The 26,261-nt window shown below is 54.9% G+C and overlaps 2 protein-coding genes and 1 long non-coding RNA gene across 5 annotated transcripts in view; 1 reads left to right on the top strand and 2 right to left on the bottom strand.

Annotated features, from left to right (window-relative positions):
* The window catches only part of GNAO1 (G protein subunit alpha o1), a 174,206-nt gene extending 157,735 nt beyond the window's left edge, over positions 1-16,471 (top strand). For 2 of the 3 annotated variants that reach the window (XM_047789624.1, XM_047789626.1), the window contains 3 exons: positions 11,009-11,162; positions 14,019-14,234; positions 15,219-16,471. In XM_047789624.1, the coding sequence (XP_047645580.1) occupies positions 11,009-11,162; positions 14,019-14,206 (342 nt within the window). In that variant the 3' untranslated portion in view covers positions 14,207-14,234; positions 15,219-16,471. Of the gene's footprint in view, positions 1-1,641; positions 1,796-3,936; positions 4,793-11,008; positions 11,163-14,018; positions 14,235-15,218 lie in introns of those variants that run through there. The other variant, XM_047789625.1, reaches the window with a different exon arrangement.
* On the bottom strand, positions 14,063-17,698 carry LOC125132417 (uncharacterized). The gene is made up of 2 exons (XR_007136242.1): positions 17,118-17,698; positions 14,063-16,044 (listed from the first exon to the last, which is right to left on the bottom strand). It is a non-coding gene; the product is annotated as an uncharacterized LOC125132417 (long non-coding RNA).
* Positions 17,699-19,852: 2,154 nt separating this feature from the next.
* The window catches only part of AMFR (autocrine motility factor receptor), a 46,306-nt gene continuing 39,897 nt past the window's right edge, over positions 19,853-26,261 (bottom strand). The window contains exons 11-14 of the mRNA XM_047789524.1: positions 25,045-25,179; positions 23,361-23,444; positions 21,797-21,981; positions 19,853-20,998 (exon numbers count right to left, since the gene is read on the bottom strand). Of these exons, the coding sequence (XP_047645480.1) occupies positions 20,851-20,998; positions 21,797-21,981; positions 23,361-23,444; positions 25,045-25,179 (552 nt within the window). The 3' untranslated portion in view covers positions 19,853-20,850. The remainder of the gene's footprint in view (positions 20,999-21,796; positions 21,982-23,360; positions 23,445-25,044; positions 25,180-26,261) is intronic.

The following is a 26,261-nucleotide window of genomic DNA, read 5'->3' as shown; positions in this document are numbered from 1 at the left end:
CTGTGTTACTGTAGAGCTGAGCAAAAGTCTTTGTGCCCAGGACCAGCGTTGGGCGACTAGGGGGCTAGGCGGCTGTGGCCCTAGGTCCAGCATTGCCCCTGTCACCATGTGAGTGTGACGGCCACCCCACTGGCTCCTTCGTAAAATGGAGATGGTGGCGGAGAAGTTTCTGGCGGCTGTGAGGACCTCCGGGCTCGGAGGTGTAGGAGGGCCTGCCCTCAGGACTTTGCACTCAGTCGATGGCAGCTGTGGGGTGGCCCTGTCCAGGTGCATGGCTAAGGGACAAGCTGTGGGACACGGACGCTCTGCCCCCAGGAGGCAAGAGCTCCTTCCTCTCTGGTCAGCCCTGCACCCTCCCTGGCCTGGGGTGAGGACTGGGGCTGCCTGAGAAAAAGGTGTCCCGAGGCGGCTCCTGGAGTTCGGCCAGGCACTTGGGGCTAGTGGCTGCCTTCCCACTGGCTGGCCACCTACCTGCCACAGCCCGGACCCCAGCAGCCCTGGGCCTCACCTGCCACAACTTCTCAGCACCACTGCCGTCATCACCGCCTGCAGGGCCTTAACTTGCCATATCAAGGCCAAAACCATGAGCAGATTCTGAGACACCCTCCAAGCCGGGCAGGTATGAAGCGCCTCCTTCCAGTCAAAACCGTCAACTAAGAGTTGAAAGCAGCAGATTCCCAGGGCACCGCCGGGTGACATTGCTGTGATGCCTGCTCCCCACTCCCACGTCCCACACTCCTCACCAGCCGCTCAGCTTAGGCTGGTCTTGCCCACCATCCCCTTCCAGCTCCAGCCACGCAGGCCACAGCCCCAGGGTGGCCACTGCCTCTGTGAGGCCACACGGGGCCTCCAAAGGGGCCGGCTTTGACTTCCTGGCCCGAGACTGGTTGAACCCATTTGGGTTTTTTTTTTTCCTTTTCTCTTTCCTTCATGTTTTCTGCTGGGTTTTTATCTTCCTCTCTGTTTTAATCTCTCTTGCTGGCTTTCATCTTGGGGTTCATTCAACCCCTCTGCTGAGAAACCAGCCCCAATAATCAGCTCACTCAGAACGCCCCCCCACCGCCCTGGCCCAATCACAACCCAGCTAAACCCACCCAGTCCCCAACCACACCAAGGCCACAGCAAGATCACACCCCCGACGCTGTCCTCCTGGTGTCTGCTTCCAACTCTGGATTAATTCGAGGATCTCTTAGTCCTCGGTTAATGTCTCCCAACTGAATGCGTGCACCCTCCCACCTCTGCTGGCGAAACCAAATGAGACCCCAGTAGAAAAATCTGCATGCCCGCGGTCCCATGTGGACATGTGGATAGTGGTGCGGCCCCTTCCCCTGCGTGCATGGTGCATGTCCTCTCCGCGGGCTGGAGTCCCTCCAGTGACCTCGCTGCCCCTTCCCGGGTCAGCCTTTTTCAGGGGAAGGGCAGCGTTCCCCACCCTGCCGCCCTGCTCCACCCCACCTGCCTGCGTGTGGAATGCAGCAGGGACCACATCCTCGTCCTGTGGGTCCTCCCATCTCCATCCCTGGTGGTGCGTTCAGCCGCATTGGGGGACCTTCCCTTTGCTTGTCCTGCTGTGTTACTGGCCGCGGTGGGTCAGGGCCCCAGGTACTACCAGCCCTCACTGGACTCTCCGCTCTATTGCAGAACCGCATGCATGAATCCCTGAAGCTTTTCGACAGCATCTGTAACAACAAATGGTTCACGGACACGTCCATCATCCTGTTTCTTAACAAGAAGGACATATTCGAAGAGAAGATCAAGAAGTCCCCGCTAACCATCTGCTTTCCTGAGTACACAGGTAGAGACTGCCACGCCCCTCAGGGCCCACAGGGGCCACACAGCCACTCTGGCCACACCAGTTCCTGAGGGAGCTCAGTCCCCCTTACCATGCCCTGCAGATGCACCAGGTTCTCTCATGGAGAAGCCAACATAAAACCAAAGGCGGGCCCCTTCCTTCCCCACCATGTGCTGTATGTAGTGTGGGCCCAGGGCAGCCAGCTGGGGCTTCCTAGTCAGGGGAGGCAGGGCTGGGATCCTGATCTCTGCAACCTCTTGGACCTAGGTCACCTGTAGATAGAGATTATCAGTCAAGTGGCAACACCAAGATGGTAATGGGGGTAAGATCAGGCGCTTCGAGTCAGGCATCCCCAGGCTCATGTCCCCACTCTGCCACTCACAGCAGGTCATGTAACTTCTCGGAGCGTCAGTTTTCACATCTGTGAGATGAGGATAATCACTGTGATTATCCAGCCCTCCCTCCCAGAGCTGCCAGGAGGACAAAGTGAGCTCAAGAACCTAGAGAGCTTAGCATGGCAGCTGGCGCTTAGTAAGTGCTCACTAAACATTTGCTGTTACTCTTATAACTGGGATTATAACTCAAAAATATCATGACAGCACCTCCCACACGGGTAGTTATAGGATTCAAATGGCCTGTTGGATATGAGAGAGCTTCACAAGCAGGAGCGACCAGGGCCATCTGCGGAGGGTTCTGAGGATGCTGAAGGCCACCTCTGTTAACATTGCCGCGGGTTTACCTGACGGTGGGTGGGTGACAAAGGCAGCCTGACCAGGGCCCCCAGCAGGCAGCAGGGTGGCTAGAATAGCCCAGGTACCTGCTGGCTCTTTAGGATGGCCAGTGCCTGGTCAGAGAGGTGAGTGGAGGCAGAAGTGGGCCTCCTCAGCCCAAGCAGCACCCCCGGCCTAGAGAGCACAAAGGCAGAGTCCCAGCAAGGTGGGCCTGCTGGGGGTGACTCCAGACTGAGCCCCAGTTCCCCCAGAGTGGACATGGGGGCTACACTTGAAGCCAGACGAGTGTCCCCCTTCCTCTAGAAGAGGATGACTGCCCAGAGGCCAGGACCCCAAGCAGCATGCAGCCAGAGGTGGGCCAGGCTCAACCTCCCCCACACTCACCAGTCAGCCTCCTTTTAGCTGTACATAAAGTGTGGGTCTGTGGGTCCTGCTGTAGGTGACCTGGGGTGTAGCCCATAGGGCAGCAGAAGCAGCATGAGGCAGTTTGCCAAGGCTGATGTGCTCCCAAGGACACGCTCCCTCATCTCCAGCTCAGATTTAGGAAAGAGCTGTGGCCTGGTAGACCCTCAAGGCCAGGCCTGCTGGCCTGCACCCGTGTGTCGAGGAGCTGCAGCCATGCCCATCCTGGGCCTCCAGTCTGCACAGGAGTCACCCCAGCTTAGTGCCATAGCTGCGAAGTTCAGCTCCCTTCTTCCTCCCTCTGTGTGTTGTGGCAGCTGGGCCTGGGCCCGTGCCTGGACTCCTGAAGCCCAGGGAAGCCTCAGGGCAAAGCCAGGAGTCCCGTTCTGTTCCTTCCCAAACTGCCTCTGCCTGGCCTTACCCGGGACAGAGCAGTATGGCAGCAAGGAAGGCAGCAAGTCAGCAGCCAGACAGTTCCTAAACCCTGGGTGGTAAATAGGAGAACAGGAGGGCTGGAGGTGAGGAGGAGGAGGAGGGCAGGGGGATGAGAGGGAGGAGGCCAGGGCAGCTCACAGGTGCCACACAGTTTCCATACACCTTGCCCAGCAGTGGCCAAGGGAGGTGGCATCTCTGCCTGCCCTGCAGGGCATGCGTCAGCCAGGGGCTGGCACAGACGTCTTTGGGCAGGACCCACAGGAAGAGAGAACACTTGTATCAGGAGCCCATAGATGCACTGTAAAAGGAAACAGGAGTCCTGACGCTGCTGAGGCCTAGTGAGGTGAGGTTTGCTTTCTCGTTCCCTTCATGGCTTTTAAAGTGGATGTGGTCCACTGACCTATTTCCTGACCCATGACTGATGGAGCTGAGCTGTTGAGTGTTTGGCACCCCATTAGTTTTCTCCTGAAAGACTGTCCCTGAGAGGCCCCCAGTGTCTGCTCCCCAGCCCTTGGCCTGACCAGTCCTCCAGCGGGGGCCTTACCTCACCAGCTCCCAACTTGGTCTCCCCCGCAGGCCCCAGCACCTTCACGGAGGCCGTGGCGTATATCCAGGCCCAGTACGAGAGCAGGAACAAGTCTGCCCACAAGGAGGTCTACACCCACGTCACCTGTGCCACCGACACCAACAACATCCAGTTTGTCTTTGACGCGGTGACGGACGTCATCATCGCCAAAAACCTTCGGGGCTGTGGCCTCTACTGAGCCCTGGCCTCACCGCCCAGCCGCCCGCTGCCCTGCCCGGCCCGCTGCCCCACCCCTTCCCTGGAACCAGAGCTCCGCCACTTCCCGACCATTCTCTGCACTTGACAGAAGCACCGGTAGCGGGCACCGAGGGGGAGGAGGAGGCACCTTCCACAGCTGCCCCCGCCCCTGACACCAGAACGTGTGGTAACAGGGATGGCGGGGGGCCAAGTGCCCGCGCCGTGCCAAGATGGGGGGCTCACTGCCTTTGGGCCGCTCGCTGGCCTCTGCTTCGCCGCTGGGTGTTTTCCGGGGACGAGGGGTGTGGGGGCCAAGGCCGCCATCCAGCCCAGAACGGGTGCGCGCTCTTCATGTGGTGACGCATGCTTGAAGTCCCAGTGTCTCCTGTCTTCTGAGGTTGTGCAGGTGTTGGGGGTGGCCCTGGGGAAGGGTGCTGCAGGGCTGGGGCAGTGGGACTGCTCAGCTTTTCTTGGGTCAGCTCCGTCACCCAAAGCCAGGGTGGGACCAGGTCACCGACTGTGTGTGGGTCTGGGGCTTAGGCCTTGGCAAGTGCCTCCCTCCTCCCCTTGGGTCTCAGCCCCTGGACACAAGCCCGTCCTCCTCTGGGCCTTCCTCCCTTTCAAGCTCCTGGGCCTTCCCAGTGCCTCCTGGGGAACCCGCATCCCTGACTCCTCACAGGTGTGGAAATGCTTCTGAGACTTCTCGCCAAAGCATGTGGCAGGTGGTAGGAGGGATCAGGTCCCTGGTGTCTGAACAGAGGTGGCAAAGGAGGCGGGAGGCTGTGGGGGAGCAGAGGCCTAGCAGAAGTGGCTCCTCTGTTGACTGGGATGGAAGCCTCGTGCCCAGTCTTTGCAGCCCCAAAGGTGACCTGTCTACTTCTCCCATCACCCGGGTCTCTGGCGGCTGCTCTGGAATGTAAACAGATATGCTTTTCCTTCCTGAATGTACAGTGAACGCAGTGGAAACCAGCAGGGGCAGCAGGGGGCCTTTGGACTGTTCTGTAGTCAGGGAGGCCCAGGGGAGGTGTGGACACAGGCCCTGTAGCCAGTGTCCCAGCTTCTTTGTCTTGGTGAAGTAACCAGGGAGTTTGCCGCAGCTCTTGGGGTCCTGCCAGCACCCCTAGGGCAGAGGAGGGTAGTTGGACGGGCCCACCAACTGGAATATGTGCTGTGAGGGGCGCAGCCTGGCTCAAATACACACCCAGTCCCCTCTTCTGGACAGAGTCCTCGGACCCCTTGGCAGGACATTGCTGCAGAAATCCCTGAGCAGAAAAGGGTGGGGTAGCTCTTCCTGGTGACCCAGGCCCTGGCTGGCCTCAGGCAATGAGCACTCCTCTCTCTCACACCTGATGCCACCAGCCAACACCCCAGGCAGACCATGTGTGCTTGGGATGGCAGGCTCTGGCTGGCACACGGGGAGCCAGAGGTGCCATGGGAGGAGAGTGGCTGCCCTTTGGGAGCCTCAGGCTCCCTCCTCAAGGCCCTGCTCCTCCAGCCTCCACTTCGCGCTATCCTCAGTCCTGGGCCAGGCAGGACCCCTGGACTCCCAGCACAGCTCCTGACTGCCCTGTGGCCAGGAGCAGCCTCGTGCTAGCAGACCCAGAGCTCCGGGGGGCTGTACGGGAGACCCGTGGCACCTTCCCTAGTGCCAAATGCCTGCAGGGACTGACCCCTGGTCTGGCTCTCTTGCTGCTGCTCTTGGCCTTGTGGGAGGTCATGAGGCAGCCAGGCAGCAGGAGCCACCCCACCAACCCAAGTCCACTTTCATCTTGTTTGCCTTGTTGTGTGCTGTGCCTCATACCAGGGGCTGGGTCATGGCAGGGACAGGCCCCTGGAGCCAGTTGCCTCAATGTCCTGCGTGGGCTGCTGGGGCCAGTCAGGCCATATCGCCCAACACTGAAGGCGGAGCAGTTATTCCTGGCACCACCACCCTGGGTGTGGTCAGATGTGCCCTTAACTTTGTCCTCTGACCCCAGTCTCAAGAGAAGGGATGCTGGCCAAGTCCCACCTCTTGGGCCGTCGCCCTGCAGGTGGGAGTCATCGGCTGTCCAGGCAGCCTGCAGGCACGAGGACCCTGGGTCCTGGCCTGCCCTCTCGGCAGCGTTCCATGGCTGGGGAGTGGGTGCCTGGGGCCTCCTGCCCTTCTGGCCCCTGGGCGGCCTTTTCTCTCTTAGATGCTCTGCTATACTCAGCTTCTTATGCTGTTCTTGCCCTCTGACCTGGCCCACCCAGGGGGGTCCTCGGCTGTCTGGTAGAAGCCCCCAAGGAGCCAGTTCCCATCCAGAGTGAGCCTCCCGCCCTGTCCACTGCGTCTCCATCCACATCGTCACTGGTGGCTCCACCGTGGGGAGAGACAGCTGAGGTGGCAGATGAGTTTTGGCTCCGTCGTGGGGGTGAGTGTAGGGGAGGTGTTTTGAGTGACCAGACGCGGTTGGGTCTCTTATCAACAGTCGCCACGTGTGTGCCCCGAAGGGGACATGCTTCAACCCTCTGAATGGCTCTAGTTTATCAGGCCAAAGGGGAAACTGATTTCTAGGAGGGGCACCTTTGCCAAACCCGTGAAAATTACACCTGCCGCCTCGATGCCTGTGGGCAAGTTCTCTGCTGCACCAACCCGCCCTCACCAGAGCCAGGTCTTGACCTTCCCACCAAGAACCGAGAGAGGCCCCTGGCACTCTGCCCTGACTGGACGGGGACAGTGCCTGCAGCCTAAGGCAGGGCTCCGTTGAGCCTGAGGCCTCTGGCCTGAGGAAGGCATAGGGTCTGCCCCAGCCCTGAGCACACAGCATAGCTCGGGGCCTCTCGCCAATAGCTTTGACCCTCTGGTCCCGTGGCCACCTTCCATGGGGCCCAAGTGCCTGGTGCCCTGGCCCTTTCTCTCCCCTGAGAGCCTGAGGGCCCTTAGCCACATGCCCCTACCATGGGGCAGTGGGCCGAGCTCAGCTGGAAAACCACCAGCGTATCTGGTGCCAGGAGGCAGCTTGGCTTCCCAGCCTCTCCTCCAAGTCCAGCTCCACTGATGGGGACTGGAGCCACCCTGCCCTCCACGACTGCCCAGGACCCCACAGATGCCCTCCCTCCCCAGAGCCCCTTAAGTGGGCTCACAGAGAAGACCCAGGGCAGCACACCCCAGCCCTTCCCTCCTGCCAGGTTGAGTCCCCACTGCTCCCTCAACGCATGGACAGTTTATGCCCTGGTGGGCGAGTTTGCAGGCACTCTTCCTGCCTCCCCTGGCTTCCCTTGGTCTGACTTGGCACACTCTTTGGCCCTCTTGGTGAGTAAACCCACTGCAACCCGGGCCTCAAGTCTCTTCCCTCCAGATCACGTAGTGGCCTGCCCCGCTCCCTTTTTGAGAAGTCTGGTGCACAAGGCCTCTTTGGGCTGCCTCTGCTTTACCCTGAGCCTTCTGGAAGCCTCTGGGCACAACCTGGCAGTTCTTAGGAACTGAGGCTCAAGGCTCCAGCTCCCTGGCCTCGAGAGGTTTGGTCCAGGGTGCCAGAGGCCAGCATCCCCCAGACAGCCCTCCAATGTCAACCCACAAGCCTGCAGAGTGAAAGATCCCAGCAACCTAGAGAGTGAGGCAGGGCTCAAGAGCAGACCAGGAATGGTCCAGTGTATGCTGCTGGACCCCGCTCCCCACCCCAGGAAGGCGAATCCTGACCGCTCTTGCCCAGGAGCATAGTGGGGCCTTCCCATGGGGGCCCTAGACCCCACCCCAACCAGACGAAGACCCTGTCAAGAGGGTGGGGCTGGTGGGGCAGAAGAGGTCCAGTGTGCCCAGACCACCAGCCTGAGCCCACAGCCCTTTTCAGCAGAGCCAGCTGCTGAGATGCAACCCTTCTCACATGGCCCATCCTTTCCTCGCCACCCCGGGCACCCTCACCCCCCGTTCCTGCTGCCTCCCTGAGCAGCCAGGCCCTTTCCCTCCTGGGTCTCTGCCTTGGCCCCTGCATCGTCGGTGCCCCCTGCCTCCTCCCACTGGCTGTGGCGGCCTGCTCCCCTCCTTAGCAAACCTCCTCTCTAGATGCAGTGGTCCCACCTCCCAACCCCGCTGCCGCCGCCGCCACCACCACCCACCCCATATTAACTGTAATTTTGTAAGACAACTGACTCGTTGGTTTAATAAATCCCTAGTCATTGTAATAATTTATTGGCTGCCGTAATGTATTAATTAGTCACCTACTGTTAATAAAAAGTGCCAGCTTTTTCTAGTGTGAGTGTGGTGTGTTGTGTTAGTGCCCCTGCATAACAGACATTCTGGGGCCAGACTGCAGGCTGCCTGGTGGACGGGGCGCGGGCCACCCGGGCAGAAGGATTCCGGGTGACTGGGATTGCCAAGAGGGCGGAGGCCGGTCTGACCCGTCCAGCGTGCTTGGTGGGGGGTTGGGGGCGGCAGCCAGGCCACCGGCAGTGCTCTGCTGGGGCCCAGGGTGACAGTGGGCTGTCGGTGCTGTTGGCTGGCTTTGACCCCTGGCTTTTGTTTTCTCAAACGTGACTGCTCCCATTTTGAGTGTGTTCTGGCAACTGTGTTCGCTGGGGAAGCGTGTAAGGACAAGCTGGGCTCTTGGCTCCTTGGTGATGGGCTCTGGTGGGTTCGGAGGGATGGCACTCAGGCCTGTGGGCCACGGGGGCATGTCTCTGCACCGGCGCCTCCCCTCCCACCGCCCTCCCTGCATCCCCAGGCTCACTCCAGCACCCTCCCCACGGGAGCAGGTCTGGCTGCGTGCAGCTCTGCCTCACCCCAAACCCCTCCCCTGCTCTGTGCCGCTCGGACCAGGACCTTTTCCTGTGTGTGCGTTTTCTCTCACAATTAGACTGTGAGCTCTCGGAGAGCAGGAGCCTGTGGCTAGTGGTTCCTACAGCCCTGCAGGGCTGGTACTGGTGGGAAGCGTGGAATTCTGGAACCAGGGAAGCTGGCATGGATTGTCCCTTCAGACCTAAGCTCGGTGGCTTCCAGACTCTCAGCCCAGCCCAACGCACATGCCTAATGGGCACAGTCTCCATTCTGAGTTCAGGCCATCCTGGTGGCCACTTCTGGTCCTGGGAGTGCCCTGGGCATATGTCCCCACTGCGTCCCCTAGTGTCTGTGGATCAAGTGGAGTGAGTTGGGCAGTGAGCTGGGGTCTTGGCTCTGGCTGCGGGCTTCCAGCTCTTGGTCAAGCAGCTATGGGACGAGGAGGTGCTGTGTGGTGGTGAGGCTTTTCCTACTGAATCCTTGGCTGTCAGACAGCTCTGCTCTGCTCCCAGGTGGCCCTGGGAGCCTGGGTCTTCTCAGCCAGGTTCCCAGGAAACCTCCACCCGCCCTTTTTTGAACTGGCTCCACTGAGATGGCACCGGGCAGAAGTGTCTTGCGCCTCCCTGAGTGTGACCATGCAGTGACCAACCAGCAGAATTGGGGGAGGACTGAGAATGGAACTGACTGGTTGAGGCTAGGAGGGTAATAAGCTCAGAGGAGTTGGTGCAGCAGAGTGAAAGGGCAATGCAGTTTGCTGTGGATCCCAGAGGGCGTAGAACCCTGTGGTGGTCTAGGGACCCCTAAGGGGCAGCTGAGCACCCAGGCTGCCCCTCCCCCAGGTGGCCTTGGCTGTAAGAACAAAGGTTTAGCACTGATACACTTTCCCAGTCACCAGCATGACAATGCAGTCATGGAGGAGCAGACTGAACACTTGTGGAGCTGGCCTGATAATTTATTCCTTTAAAGCCCATGCGCTACTCAAGCTGGCTGGAGAAGCCCATTGCGCTGCAGGAGCTCTGGTCTGGCCCAGAGCTGGGTACAGGTCTCTGCTCCTCCCAGTGCCTGCCCTGTCACCCCTCACGGGTTATAAAGGACTTGGAAGGTTAAACGACATGGGGCAGGTGAAGAGCGGGCACTGGGGCTCAGTGACTGGTGGTGGTCACTTCCCCTTCCTTCTGCTCCTGCTCAGGTGGAGGGAGACAAGTGACAGAGGTTTACTCAGCCCTACCGCTGGCTCGTGCTCCTCTCAGGGGGTAACACCCAGTGATGCCCGTGCCATTTCTCTGTGCTTTTCTGCCATGTGCTTCAGTCTTCTCACCCCTGAGGGAGCATGTAGCCTGGAATTACCCACGGAGCTTGGTCTGGGGTGAACAAGTTCCCAGGGCTAGGCCAGGGTTTCTGGGAGACATGAACTGCTCCTCCTTCCCCCAGAGGGGCATTTCATGAGGGAGCCACCTTCCCGTGCAGAAAAGGGTTCGTTCACAGAGAACCAGGTTGCCCACGTTCCTGTGCCTGGCTTCCTGCAGTAGAATTAGCCATCCCTGCCCAGGGCAGAAGGCCATCCCTCTGGGATCCTGCTTGACTTGGAGGGCCCATCCGTATACACTCATTTGCACTCCTGTGTGCAAAGCAGTTCTCCACGTCTGCAGGGTTTAAAAGTCCCCACACAGCCGGACGTGGTTGAGTCTGACCCAGCCAGAGGGAGGATGGCCAGTGCCCCAGGCACTCCTGCAGGCAGCCCCCAGTGCAGCCCCCGAGGATGGGGGCAAGAGCCTGGCGTGACCTCCCCTCAGACCACCACTCCCAGAGGACACCCCCACCCATAGGGTGGGCCCAAGAGGAAAGGTCTGGACGGGAAGGGCCAAAGCCCAACTCTCAGGCTCCCGGCCAGCACCCCAGTGCACATGCACACATGTTCGGGGAGACTCTCCCTTGGCTGGGGACTCTGACAGCCTGATCCCCCTGTCCTCAGCCTCAGTCTTCGCCTTTGACCCTGAGATGGGGGCCATGGGGGCCGAGAGCCCCACCTCAGCTGCCAAGTAGCTCAGTTCCTCCCTCTCCAGCCTAACTGTCATCTTCTCTTTCTCTGTCTCCCTGTCTGTCCCTCTCACTGTCTGTCTGGCTCTCTCCCTCCCCGCCTGGGGCTGCAGAACCGCATGCACGAGTCTCTCATGCTCTTCGACTCCATCTGTAACAACAAGTTCTTCATCGATACCTCCATCATTCTCTTCCTCAACAAGAAAGATCTCTTTGGTGAGAAGATCAAGAAGTCACCTCTGACCATCTGCTTTCCTGAGTACACAGGTGGGTGTTGCGGCCCTGCCCGGGACTTGTGTCTCCCCTGCAGGCTCTGGGAACAGGCAGGGGGCAGAGGAAGAGGCCACAGTGTGACCCAGTCTGGCCCTTCCCAGGGCATCGCCCTGGGCCTGGTGGCAAATGAACCCTCCTGAGCCATGTGTGTTGTAACCAGATGACTCGGGTGGGATCAGGAGGCAGGACAGGACCAGTTTCCCTTTCCCCTTGCATTCCTGGTCTCCTGCCTCCCCAGTAGCCCCCCTCAGCCCCTGCCCCGCTTCTGAACCACATAGCACCTTTGCCAGGACTAGAAAGGGTGGACATGTGCCCAGTGAATGTGGCCTGGGCTGCCTGTGGGCTCCGCCTGCTTGCTCTGCTCCCTGCTTTGGTAGCGGGACGTGCTGCGCCTCCACGCCGCAGCCCCACCTGTACCCAGCAGATGGTTCCACCCCTGCCAGTCAGGCCTGTGCTCCCCCTCCCCCCGCATCATGCCTGTTTCTTCCCCCTCTTCCTCCACCCCTGGGCTTTTTCCCAGATCAAACCACTGCAACTCTCTGCAGGCCTCCTCCATCCTGCCTGCTCTTCCACCTTCTCTGGGGGTGTTTTCTTCCCATCTGGCTCCAGGAGAATGTGTCACAGCCCCAGGGTGAAGCTGTCTGTGGTAGCTTGGGGAGGCTGGCTGCTGAAGGATAGCCTGGCTCTGGCTGCCGCTAGAGGCTAATAGGAGGCCAGAGCCCAGCCCTAGTTCCTCTGGGGACTGGGAAGCTTCGAGAAGCCCCTGAGGTGGCAGGAGAGGGTGTGTCCTGGGTGGATACCACCGGAACCCACTCCCTGACAGCCCCAGTGAGAGATCAGGCTTAGGCTTGGCTCCCAGGGTCCCCAAACCCAGCCAGATTCCAGAAGAGGTGGATGCTGGCCCTTCCACCCTCCCCACAGGGGGTGGGGAAGTCTGCCCTCGCCCAGGGTTCAGAGGAGGGCAGGCTCTCAGGGCCGACGGATGTCAGGGGCGCAGGCCCCAGCAGGCAGGCAGGCTGAAGCCCCTTCTGGAGCCAGACTCTGCAACTTTGGGCAAGTTCCTAGCCTGTGCCTGGTTTTTCATTTGGGCACCACAGTAGACAATAGTGCCCACTGCTTGGGGCTGAGGGGATGAATGGAGAGAACAGTGCCTGGTGCCAGGTCTGCATCACCGCTGCCATCCCGGTTGTTTGTACCACCCAGAGGATGGAAGCCAAGGCTGGGGGACTGGCCATGGAGAGGGTGCCGTATGCAGGGTGAGGGAGTCCAGGTGGGCCTGGGCCAGGCGGGAAGGGCCTTGCCTGTGGGTGGAGCTGGGCTGTAGCCCCTCTCGGCAGCCACCTCTCTGGCCTCAGCAAAAATCTTTGGGGACCAATTCGGTCTTTGGCAAGTTGTGACCAGATGGAGCTCAGCAGTCCCAAGCCCAGCAGACCCTCTCAAACCAGTGCCACCCTCCGGGGGGCAGGCCTGGCCCTTGGTCCCTAGGGACCTGGCCAGAGGAGGAGTCAGTCTCACTGCCATGCGGTGTGGGCACTGGATGCATCCAGAGAAAGTCGGTCTGAATTTGGGAAACATTTGAGTTCTTCAGGGCTTCCAGAGGGATCCAGTTTGAGTTCATACAACATGATGGATGACAAGTAGTCGCCAGTGTGGCAGTTCTGTGGAGGCTAAAGCCTGTGGGGACAGAACAAGCTGGAGGAGCTGGGATGTGCAGGTGGTGGTCGGGCTGTCCAGGGGGCTCAAGGGATCACAGGCCGTGTAAGGGTGTGGACTTAGTCCACAGTCACTCTCGGGCACTTTTCACCTCCATGGTGCCCTGTCTGGGCGCCCTCTGGACAGGAAGCTGCTTCATTGGGTCCATTTTGGGGCTGTGTCTAGTCTGCCAGCTGCCACCAACTTAATGGTTTCACCGTCTTGATGGCTGGCAGTGGGGGTGAGGAGGCTCTGCCCTGTGGGCTGTCCAGAGCTGGTCCCCGCCCTGACCCCCATCCCTCACCCCCCCACACACACACCCCTTATTTGCTGATCTGACTGCAGATGCCTTCCAGTCGCCCCAGCCCCAGCCTCTCACACCCAGCGGCTGAAAAATGGGGCGGTGGGCAGGAGGAGGTGTCACCCCACACCCTTAACGTGAGATTTATCGCTTCCATGCAGGCCAGATCCTAGTGGCTCTGAGGAAAATGGGGCGACTTCCTTTGATGGGCTTTCAGAGAGTTGTATGTTGGTCCACGTTTTATGGTAATTAATCAAATCTACAGGATAGAGCTCGTTGGGTAAACTGTCCTTAATTCACCCAGCCAGGAACAAGGGAACATCCCAGGAATTGTGGGGGCAGTGGGGCCCCAGCTGGTATTATACCCATTGTTGGCCCCTTAAACCTCCCGCCTGAGGCTACCAATGCCCGATCCTGGCCTCCCACCCAAGAACGGCGACTGCTTAGAGACGGTCCCAGCCCTGCCAGGTGGCTTCTCATTAAAAGGGGGCACCCAGGAAGGGGTGCAGGCTCTATGCACCCCGTGCGCAGGGCCACCAGCCTGCCAGGAACTCTTCCATCAAACTTCATTGTCTCGGTCTAGACGAGGGCCGAGTGCTGTGGACGGCCGACCTGGCCCACCTCGGTGCGCTCATCTAGAAAGGGATGGGCTGTGGCTCCCGGGGAGAGTCCATGGGAACGCAGAGGGACGCACCTGGGCAAGTCAGAAGCCCGGCGGACGCTCAGTGCGCGTGGTTTTTAATGTAAGACGGGACTCCGCCTTGGAGACGCGCCCCACGGCCGCCTCCACCGTTGAGGCCACGGCCGGAGACCCCAGCCCTCACCAGGACCTCCCCTGTTCTGCTGTGTCATTTCAGGCCCCAACACCTATGAAGATGCCGCCGCCTACATCCAAACACAATTTGAAAGCAAAAACCGCTCGCCCAACAAAGAAATTTATTGTCACATGACTTGTGCCACAGACACGAATAACATCCAGGTGGTGTTCGACGCCGTCACCGACATCATCATTGCCAACAACCTCCGGGGCTGCGGCTTGTACTGACCTCTTGTCCTGTATAGCAACCTATTTGGTAATGATTCCAGCACTCACAGAAAAGCTTGCGTAAACACACACACACACACACACCCTACTAACAAATGCAAGTTGGCAAATAAACTTTAAAAAGGCATAACGAACCTTATATTATAGGCAAATATATATTACATTTTTAGTTTGTACTAGAAGGAGCTTCAGACAGAACTGACTACCATTCCATTCATCATCAAGGTTTTCCCGGGACAGTACGAGAGCATCCACTTGTGTGCTTGCACACTTTCACACACATACTCATACAACATCCCCTTTGGGAGTCTCTTGTTTTAAGAACAGCCACGTGGTTTCACTCTCTGAGACCATTTCTGTGAGCTGGGGGCGGGGGGGGGGGGGGGGCAAGGAAAGGCCTGGCCCCAGTCCAGCCCACTCCTCTGCCTCCGCCTGCGCACTCAGGTGTGTCCTACGCTTGTGCAAATTCCAAAACCCTGTAGAAAATGGCCAACACCCTCAAGCATCACCCTGCCCTATACTCCCAATAACAGAAAAATTAAGGACACATCTTTCTCAGATGGTGGTGGTGGTTAATTTCAAGTATTTAGAAGAATCATTGTTCTGACCCATCCACTGTCTCCTGAGTTTTCTTTTTTCATGTCTACAAGGCAAGAATCAGAAAAGGGAGACTAGGTCTGCTTTCTATGAGCAGCTGAGGGAAGGGGCCGTGCAAACCATGGCTCAAGGTCACCTGCAGAGTTGCCACCAGCTCCCTAAGGGCAGGAGAAAGAAGAGGCATGTGGCCAAGGGGAGGGCTCATCTTCAGACCTGGCTGGGTCAGGGCCCTAGAGGGTGAGGCCTCCCACGGGGCCAGGACTAGGCTCCCTGGGTTCCCGACTCCCACTGTGATGCTGCCCCCATCTTGCCCCACCCAACATTACTCAACACGTTGGAGGGATTCAGGTTGGTTGGTTTGTGGTTTAAATCAAGGAAAATGGTCAGACCGGACCCCTTATCTCTCTCTCTACAGACTGCTTCACGGACTCTCTGCTGTTGACGTTGATCTCCTGGTAGCATGACCTTTTGGCCTTTGTAAGACACACAGCCTTTCTGTATCAAGCCCCTGTCTAACCTACGACCCAGAGTGACTGACGGCTGTGTATTTCTGTAGAATGCTGTAGAATCCGGTTTTAGTTGAGTCTTTACATTTAGAATTTGAAAGGAAAAGAAGAACATTTCTCATGTGCTTTGTAGCTTAAAAAAAAAAAACAAAAAACAAAAGGAAAAAGGAAAACTCACCATCTCATCCATCTTTCTTTTCTTTTTTGAAGAAACGTACGTACACTCATGCATCCGCGCCCTCCCCATCCCACCTGCAGAGGTGCCGCCTGTCTGCACGGGGGCGCTGGTCCCCACAGAGGCCCAGGCCCCACTTTCCAGACGCGGCCTCACCGCCCACAGCCCTCCCCCAACCCAGACCCACAGCCCTGAGACCCTCCAACCACACGCTCGCTCCAGGTTTGTATAGAAAAAGCACAGCTCTCACTGGCCAGTAGCTGCCCCCAAAAGAATACAGAACATATATATAAATAGAGCCCTATAGAAAACAGTTTCCCCCAACCCCTTTCTACAGTTACTTTCTCATCTTTTTTCCAGTTGTTTTAGTTTTTCTTTGTCCTGATAAGAACTATGTATTACATACCAGGTCAGCTTTCAGTCTTTGGGAACCGGGTTGTGGTTTACCCCCTGCTGACATTTCGCTTCTCCGTCTCTCAGATGGATGTGTGCGCACCCCTCCACCTTTTCCTTTGTTTCAGTGACCTGTGTTCGCTCTTTCTCATGTGGGGATGTTTGTGCTGCAGATACAAACAAAAATTTTTAAATACCACAAGATGGGAAAAAAAAAAAAAAAAGATGGAATGTAGTGTTTACATGAAAGCCACAGTTCTCATGATCAGCCCACTGTCATTTCTACTTTGACTAGTATCAAACCCCAAACCTCTTCACGGTTTCACTTTTAAGACTTAATATTTGCTGAAGACCAGTCACAGCCATTTCAGATAAAGAGGCAAAAAGACAAAACACAAAAAAACTAAAATGCAGAAAAATAAAAAAACTTGGAAAAAAAAAAGGAAAAAAAAAAAAAGAAGAAGCCCACGGGTCTTTCTAAGCCTTTCTATTCCCAATCGGTGAGGTTTCTGTGATATCTTACACACTGCCAGTCTACTTCTCTGACTAATGGAAAATTCATGTGTAGCTCAATAAAGAGAATGTTTGTCTGTATTCCTGAGTCTCACGCTCGGGCTTCATTCTGACAGGAAAGGGAAGGAGGGATCTGACTGGGCCACAGCACAGACACTGGGAGGCTGGTGGGCAGGGCTCTAGGTGCTGGATAAGGAACCCTCCCCAGGACCTGGCCTGCATCATTCCCGCCCCATGCTGCCAGCAAGGGGAGCCTGCTGAGCGCAGCCACCTGGGAACAGGGTGGGTAGAAGAATGGGCTGCACCTGCCCACAGGTGCCCTCCTCCTCCTCCTCCCAGCTCTGGCATCTTCCGTCAGCTGGCTTGGTTTGTTTTCCAGGGTGGAATTGAGGACTGGAAAGAGGGGGAGGCCAGTAATCCCACATGCCCCATGCTGATACAGGATCCTCCACAGCAGATTGGCCCTGGCCTTCTGCACACAGGGGTCACAGGCACTCACTTGGACACCTTCAAAAGCTTCCCCCGTTGGACCTAGATGCCAAGAAGTCCCCTGCAGGCCACACACACACATATAGGGCAACAGAGATCAGCCCAGCCTGGTGCCCCAAGTCTGGTTCCCTATTCCCTCAAGTGATGGGTCTCACTACCTCTCCACTGGGTTGCCAGGTGTTGGCTGCAGCTACCTGCAAATTACTTGAGACTGGGACCTGGAGGGAACACAGCTCACCCAAATCCTTGCATCATGTCCCTGGATCGCTTAGCCAAGCAGTCAGGTGCTCCATCCTGTCACCTGGGAGACGGCAGGGCTCGGTGAGATCAGTTAATCGGAATCCTCTGCAGATACTTAGAGCCCAAGGAGCCCTCTCCTGGGCAATTCCTGTGGACTTTCGAATCTAGTGAGGATGGAAAGTAGGGGTTCATACAGCTGCAGAGACCATGGACTAGCAAGAGGCTGGTCCCCGCTGCTGTTACCAAGAACAGATCCACACCCTCCTCAGCTGTGACAAGCCTGCTGAGCTAGCTAACGGGGCCTGCCTCTCACCCAGTGCTTTTCCTACCAGCTCCCCCCTGCCCCAGCTTATCTGCAGAGGGAGGCTCACAACCATCTCTGCCGACGGGAAAACTGCCCTCCTAGCCAGAGCTTGACATCATGATGCTGGCTGAGGGGGAGCAGGGGGGATGCAGAGGCAGGGTGAAGGACATGACTTGCACATGTGTGCACATGAATTTCTCTAAAAATGCACCCTATGGGAGTTCCTGCCATGGCTCAGCAGAAACGAACCTGGCTAGTGTCCATGAGGATGCAGGCTCGATCCCTGGCCTCAGTGAGTTAAGGATCCGGTGTTGCTACACCTGACGTAGGTTGCAGACACGGCTCAGATCTGGCGTTGCAGTGGCTGTGGTGTAGGCTGGCAGGTGCAGCTCTGATTCGACCCCTAGCCTGGGAACTTCCATATGGTGAGGCTGCATCCCTAAAAAGACAAAAAAAAAAGTCCTACAATAGAAGTGTTCTTTCCCTACTTGCACATGAATTTTATAAATAAAAACAACAGAAGTTTGTCTTTTCCTTTAAAGGGAATCAGGTAGTTCCCATTATGGCTCAGTGGAAATGAACCCGACTATTATCCATTAGGACCCAGGTTCGATCACTGGCCTCGCTCAGTGAGTTAAGGATCCGGGGTTGCCATGAGCTCAGATTCCAGGTTGCAGACACGGCTTGGCTCGGATTCCACGTCGCTGTGGCTATGGTGTAGGCCAGCAGCTGCAGCTCCGATTCGACCTCTAGCCTGGGAATTTCCATATGCCGCAAGTGTGGCCCTAAAAAAGCAAAAAAAAAAAAAAAAAGGAAGCATTCTGTTGGGAAAGGATACAGGGAATGACCAACTAGACAAGATGTGGAGGGGTAGAGCCTGTGCATCATGGTTTCTAGAACCTCCATAAGCAACTAACATGCAGTCAGATTCAGAACCATTTTTAACAAAAAGCAAGGGTGATGAGATGGAGGCTTCCAGGTGACAAGAGCTTTCAGGGCTGGAAGCCAGGCAGGCACAGGTTCCTGGACCAGTTTGGCAGCGGGGCCGTGGCTCCTTCTGCATGTGAGGCCCCACTGCGGCAGAGCTCTCAGCTTCCTCTCCTGTGGTGGGGAAGGTATGTGTCTGCTGCCTAAAGATAAAAGAGCACATCGTCTACACAGCTCAAGTGGGAAAGCCAGTCCAAGTGGCCACCTGGGCACCCAGGATTGATGTCAATCCAAGTAAAACATCCACAAGGACCATCAGTTTCTTCACGACATAAAAGCCTCAAAATTAGGGAATGTGTCAGAACCGAGAACCCAAGATGTCAAGGGGCAAAAGCAAATGGAGGGAGTAACAGAGACGACTTCCAAAGAGCCCAAAGGGGGCAAGGGCACCTCCACAACCATGCAGAATACCCGGCATGCCTCCATCTACAGGCCTGAACCAGCAGCCTGGCTTTCGCACCAGGCTGCCTTCCTGGAGACAGCACAGTGAGCAGCCCATGGGGCAGGACCGCCCTCAAAATGCCAGGACTCTGATCTAGTCTCTTGCCCTTGACATCTGTCCCAGAAGCCCCCAGTGTCAACAGCCAAGAGACAGTATATATCGAGCGCCCAGAATCCTGTACTATCCAGCTGTCAGAGCTAAGGGTGGACGTAGGTCAATTTTAAAGGCATGTCTTCAATCACTGTCACACTGCTATATTCCAATGTCTCAGGTCCTTCTAAATTGATTCCAAAACATTTTCGCTTTTCACACGTCTGCAACATAAGAACACATGGCATCGATGTCATCTTTAAACGTGGAAAACATGCAAAGGATGAGGATGGAAAAAACCCTCTAACCAAAATGGAACACAAAATCAAAATGGGATCTAACTTCTACACCTTGAGAAAAAAACTGCCTTAGTTCCCAGCCACACACAACACACTAGGAGAGTTTGCCTTTTATTATTATTATTGTTTTACAATAAAAACAAATAGCTATGCTCTCAGCAAAACAAATTTTAAAAGGAAAAAAAAAATCACAGAAATTTACTAACAGCATTTCAAGATAAGGCTTTTGAAAGATTTATTGAAATAAATTACCTCATCCTAAACATTTACTCATCACTCTATCTTCAATTACTTCTCAACAGTCTAAAAACTTTGTTATGTAAAATACATTTAACTTTGCAAATAATTTTAGATAATACTGGATTCTTCCCAAAAAGACTACCATAAAACTATGCTTTCAGACATTAAAAAAAAACTTAATCCAATAGGACATAAAACTCAACTATGTAACCTATGATTGCGTGTTTCAAATCCTTGACGTTGGAGATGTCAAGGATTTGAAAAAGTTCAGACCTGGTTCCGCTCCAAGGCAGGTGGACTCATCATCTTACCTTTGTATGTTGAATTAAACCAACAGGAACAAAGTTATGAAAATGAGGGCTCTAGGGAAGAAAGAGTCAAAAGGTATCTTTTATTTCTTCAATAAAGCCCCCTAAAATTTACTCTCCCGTCTTATAAGGCCCACACTTTCAAACACACAGCCTTTGGCATTGCCCGATTTATGTGACCAAGGAATTAAAACCATGAACTAAAGCTTGCTGCGTAACCCTTTCAATGCTGACCTTCCCCATGTCGGGGGCGGGGGCGGCAGTGGCAATGAGGTGCAGAGAGGAGAGGCCACACCGGGTGTACTCTATGCTGGGGAGCACCAGCATTAACGGAAATGAAGCCAGCTTTGGATCAGGGGCTCAGAAATTCAGTCCCGGATGTACTGCACATAACAGGTCACCCCCTCACACTCCATCCCTGGGCTTTCCCCTCTTCTGCTCCAGGTATCAAACTAAACACAGCTTTTCCAAGATGCCCCGTCGGTCCAGGAGTCCAAGAGCCTGTAGGTCTGGCCTCTGTGACATTCCGAATGCCTCCTCACTAAGAACAGCAGTCTGACAACAGAAATTACACAGTGGTGTGAAGTCGGGCCCAGGCTCTACATCTCTACGCTGCTTTTTATGGATCCTTCCCCCACCCACCCCCCGCCAGCCTCCCCGATCCTCCCACCACCCCAAACACAGACACTTTCTGCCAAATTTGGAGCTAAAGACACCAGCATTTGTTGTGATTTCTGCATAAACCAGTCATCGAAGCTGCCTGCTTCAGGGCCTCCGGTTGCCCACTTTCTCTCGATCCTCCCCCACCCCTAGCAAGTCCAGTCAATGCAGAAGAGATCACGCCTAGGGTTAAAATGTGTGGTGTTTCTAAAGGGAAGAGAAACGTCACATAGAAAGTATTACAAAAAAGGATTAAATTTGTCAGCTGTCCAAACACTATTAAGACCACATGCTTTATACAGCGGCAATGCAGTCAAGCCCACGTCTTCGAACAGCAGGCAGAACTGGGGACAGGCCTCTTGGGCGGGCGCGCAGCTCAGGAGGAGGCAGCTGAGGAAGTGCTAGGACGTCTGCTGCTTCTGGAGTCTCCGTTCCGCGGCGGCAGCCAGCATCCTTCGGCGCAGCGTCACAGGATCAGAGGTCGCGCCTTCCAAGGGGAGGGGGCTCTCCGAGGCGGAGTCATCCTCAGAACTTCTGTTTAAGAAACGCCTACCAAAAAAAAGGGATCGCGTGAGGGAGGAGGGAAAGGGGAGCGCTGGAGCACGCATGCGGAAACATACGCATGTCTCTAACCCCTCCATTGCCCTGGCATGAAGCTGTCCCTCAGCGCCACCCGGGGACACTATCTCTGAACGGAGGAGCAGAAGTTCTCTGCACAAGGACCCCCGCCCCCCCCAACTACAGGCAGCTGTCCAGTTCCCCCCTCCCCACTTGCCTCCCAGCATGAAGTCCCCCATCACAAGGCCTGTGCTGGGCACCAAACTCACCCACGGGAACAAGAGTTTAAGAACAAACACTCCCTGCTCTGGCCGCACCTGCCCGGGGTGGTGGAGTGGGGCTGGGCACAGACGCAGGTCTGCACTGTGAGGCTGGAGGCACACAGAGTGGCCATGACAGAAGCCTCAGGAGCTGGATGCTAGGCCAGTGTCAACCTCTCAGCCTCCGTTTCCTCAGCTTTAAATCTATCCAATGGGTGTAATTAACATGCTCCCTTTTAAGTTCAGCAAATCAGAGTAAGTCCTATAAAGGGCCTAGAACATGCTGGCATGTTAAGTGCCATCTAAGTGAGTGTGGCCGAGGTGTCCACAGGAGACGACCAGCAGCAGCAGCTAGAGGCTACCAATTGGGCTCAGTGCCACCAGATCCTCTGGTTTTTCAACAGAGGTTTGAAATCTGAATTTTTAGGCGACATGTGATAGCTTGTCCATGTTGGCATCTGTGACAAGGGCCTTCGGGCCCTGGGTTTTAACCTGAGGTTCACACAGCAGGAGCTGGAGAAGTGCTCACCTCCGAGCTTGCTGCAGGAGGTCATCCTTACGCTGCACCAACATGCGCTGCCTCTCGTCGGCAGACTTGGAGAAGCGGCTCCCGCGGGCCTCAAAGTCCTCACCCTCACTGGGCTCCGCCTCCAGCTCGCTGAAGTCCAACGCCTCCTCCAGCCGAGGACTGAGGTCCAGCGGCACACGCTCCGTCTGGACACGAGGAGCAAGGGGTGGCCGTGAGCACAGGCTACCCTGCTAAGCGGATTCCCCACCTGACCAGAGTGCCACCAACGGCGCTCTTCTGGACCCAAAAGGAGGCATGCTGCCAGGCAGGGAACCACGAGCACATGGGTAAGGGCAGACGAGGGGTCCTGGAGGGCAGGACCTGACTCTCACTGCACTTTCAACATCAGGGAACAAGGAAATGCTTACGACTATGGAAAACAAAGCACCTCAAAACTGTACTCTTGGAAAATACAGTTAACTGCTAATTTGCACTCTGGGAATTTTCTGTTCAATACTATTTACTGCTCTAAATTTTTAACAAGTCCTCACACTTACTACACAAATTTTATACCCCTAGTTAACTCTGAAAACAGGCAGATAGAAAGGGTAAATTCTAGGTTATCTTTTTACAAACAGATATAAGATCATGTGGTTACTTGTGTAGCAGGATACAATAAGAAGACTCTCTGTTTTGGCTGTAGCTGTGAAGGCTAAGGCAAGGCCCAGGAGTCCCCAGAGGCTTAGGCAGGTGCCCAGCCATCTGTGCTGCTCCTGTGCCAGACCCAGACCCAAGCTGGCCAGCGTCAGCCCAGCCCACCTCCAGGGAACAGCAGAGTTGAGGAGCAAGAGGCTGAGAGGCTGATTTTTAAGAGTTCTTCAAAAGAGTTCTGACCGACTCTGGCAGAGAAGGTAGCGCCATCCTCAGACCCCAGCCCATGTGTGGGAAGCCCCAGTCGTCAAACAAGGAAATACAAAGATAGGACTGTTTGGTTTTTGGATTTTTTTTTTTTTTCCCCGTCTCTTAAAGTTTCTAGAAACAATGGTAATTGATTAAGCAAATGGAAATTACAGAAAAGAGACATGAACTGGAATCCCCAGGCTGTGGGGTTGGGGGTACCTCTGCCCTAGAAACCAGGAGGGGAGTTGATTTTGCATGGGGGCAGCAACCCCAGGTCACCCAGAGTGGATATCTTGGCAAATTTGGTTCCCAAGGTAACTACCCTTCCCCATGCAGGGGGTCTCATTTTTGTGAAGTGCATGGAAGTTCCTGCATATGCTGAGCTGGACAAGTGAGGTCTGGAGAAAACCCTGATGATTTCAGCTCTACAGAGTGGAGCCCTGTGGGGTGCGGCACTCACCCTGAGTCCTGGGCCCAGCCTCACCCTGCCCTTCTGAGCGCTACCACTCAAGCTCACCGCAGCAGTGCCCAGAGAGAGGGCTGCAGGCCACGCCCCAGCACAGCAAGGTTTGTTAACCTTAGATGCTTAGATACCTGATGCACAGGCATCAGCACACGATGAGACCATCACCAGGTGGCCCACTGATCCCCAACCCGCATGCTCTCTCTACCACACAGGCCTTACCTGGGCAGAAGCTTCCCCCTCCTCCTGGTCGCCGTTTGGCCTTTCTGCAGGACTGTTCAATGCAGGTCTGATGCTCTCTGACCGCTGAAAGAGAAATGGTACCAGACACAGTACAGAGCCATTCTGAACTCAAAGAACAGGCGTGGGGGAACCTGGAGCATAAGGGAGCTACTGCCTAAGCTCGACCAACCCCACAGCATCGAAGAGACGAGAATGCTACTAAGATTAAAGACAAAGGAGCTTGAGACCTAAGTTGGAGAGTTATTAACAACCTCCACACATAATTTCCCTCTCACTAATAGTAACCACACCACAACAAAATGACAACAGCAGGTAACACGGACAGAAGGCTGTGTCCGAAAGCCCGACATCACCTCCTAAACATCCTATGGAACAGGTTCCACTGTTCTCACGTGCAGCCAGGCTGAGATCCTGGCCAACACAGCAGACACCTCGGGGCCTGCCCACATCCCGGCAGGTCTTCCCCCTTGGCGCTGGTATTTTGCCACCTGAGGACACACTCTGGCTGCACGAGGCAATTTTGCCCCCTTCGAGGCAGCCCTCAACCAACAACTGATGGGAGCTGGGTGTTTATACACCCTCAGGAGGGACAGTGCATTCTACGCTGGACTCCAGAGGCCCCCAAGAGGCTCAAGCTCTAGCAACAGAGCCCATGATGGTAACCTGCTGGGTAACAAACCCTTTATCCAGCCCACAGCCCCACATGCTGTCTGTGTTCCTGAACACCTCCCAAAGTGACTGCCAGTGCTAGAATCCTTGTCTTAAGGGTCTGCTCCTGGGGAAAACCCAGAGCCAAAAGCCAGGTCAGACAGGTAAAGACTGCCAAGCCACCTCCAACATACCTCAGCCCCCAACTCCCAAGTCCAGGCTCATTCCCTCTTCAGAGATTCTCAAGTTTTAAAATTTTACTAACATGCTTCCATGTTTCTGCATACCAAAGCTGAGTAACTGCTTGGTATATAATTCCCTCATCACATATATATATATGAATATTTTCATTCCTTGGTCCCACCAGAAAGCTTGTCTTTAAAATATTAATACTTCCTGTACCCATCAAAGAGGTTATATGATGGGCCAGGAAACAGGATCTTTTAAAAAAAAAAAAGTCCAAGCCTCACACAGAGGCTGGGATTATACCCAGCAGAAAGCCACACCAACATGCAAAAGGACAGAGGGCACTATCCCAACAGCGGGGGCTGGCAAACTAGGGCCAGTAGGCCAAGTACTCCTCCTGTTTTTGTAATTAAAGCTTTCCTAGAACATTACCACACACATTCATTTACACACTCCCATGGCTGCTTAAGTGCTACCAGACAAAACTGAGACTCTGCAACAGATAATGTATGGCTCACAAAGCCTACATATTTCCATCTGCCCTTTACAAATAAAGACTGCTGGCCCTTGTCCAAAAGGATCCGATATTGTGACCTCCTGGACTGGCAAGAAAAGGCTGGCAGGGGTTGTCCATCTGCACAAACCATTAGCCAAACACACTTGTCCTTGTCATAATCCAAGCCTCCTGGATGGGTCTGTTCTCAGTCATAATTTGGAAAGTTTGGGAATTCACAGAAACCCTTCATCAAATCATACATGATATTCAGCTGTTAAGTAACTAAAAATTTAATCTAGAAGATTTAGTAAGTCTTTGTGAAGACAGATTTACCTGCGTGGGAAAAGGTACTTGAATCCGTCCTTCTAAAATGTTGTCTGTTGTTATTTCGACTGAGCGTGTCAGCTGGAGGTCCTGCAGTACGAGGTGGTAGGGAACCTGGGGGAACATTTCTTGAATCTGATGAGCCTACAGGATACAAACACAGAGGCCACAGAAACATTTGCCCTCCACAGTTAGTCGCTGAGGTCATGGGCTCTGGCAGGCCTGCCTTGGAAACACAAGTAAGGGGCCCGTCTATGCCACAGGTCACCACCAGACTGCAGTCTTTTATTTTTCCAGGATGCCAAACAGAAAATTTGGGGACAGCATCAACTTCAAATTAAAAAAAGCACAGAAATTCAACTGGATCCCAGCACAAGCTGAACTAGAATATTCTAGTTTTAAAAGTATTCATTTTAATATGTGTATTAAAAAAGTATTCATTTTAATACACACACACACACGACCGGTTCACTTTGCTGTACAGTGGAAACCGGCCCAACATTGTAAATCAAATATGATTTTTTTTTTAAATCATAAAAAAGTGTTCATTTTAAAGCTCAGTAAAACTCTGGCATTCAAGACACGTTCTCCTTAAAGGTATTATTCCTAGAAGGAACAAACTTCTGATACACACTACATGGATGAAATTCAAACACGTTATGTTAAGTGAAAGAAGCTCGACTCCAAAGGCTGTGTACTATGTGATTCCATTTATATGACATTCAAGAATAAGCAAAATTATAGGGACAGAAAACTGGTAAGTGGTTGCTAGAGGCTGGGGTGGGAGAGGAAGTGATGAGAAAGGGGCGTGATGGAATCTGGCAAAGGGGAAAGGGAACTGCTCTCTATCTTCATCCTGGTGGTGGTCGCACGACTATGCACATTGGACAAAACTTCAGAGATGGACACTAAAAAAGGTGAATATATTGGATTAAATTATACCTCAACCTCAAAAAAGGATCAGAAAGAATATGAATTCTAATACTGCTCTGGAGTTGTAGTTTTCTTTTTTTTTTTTTCCCCCTTTCTTTGGCCACCCCCGTGGCATATGGAAGTTCCTGGGCCAGGGATGGAATCCCAGCCAGAGCTGCAATCTATGCCACAGCTACAGCAACATCGGATCTTTAACCCACTGTGCTGGGCCGGGGATTGAACAGGAGCCTCCGCAGAGACAAGATGGATCATCAACCCACTGGGCCACAGCAGGAACTCCCTGGAGCTGTGGT

Source organism: Phacochoerus africanus, chromosome 8 (assembly GCF_016906955.1).
Source record: "Phacochoerus africanus isolate WHEZ1 chromosome 8, ROS_Pafr_v1, whole genome shotgun sequence".
In the NCBI taxonomy this organism is placed as follows: domain Eukaryota; kingdom Metazoa; phylum Chordata; class Mammalia; order Artiodactyla; family Suidae; genus Phacochoerus; species Phacochoerus africanus.
The sequence above is the reverse complement of the archived record's forward strand: the minus strand, read 5'-3'. Positions and strand labels throughout refer to the sequence as shown.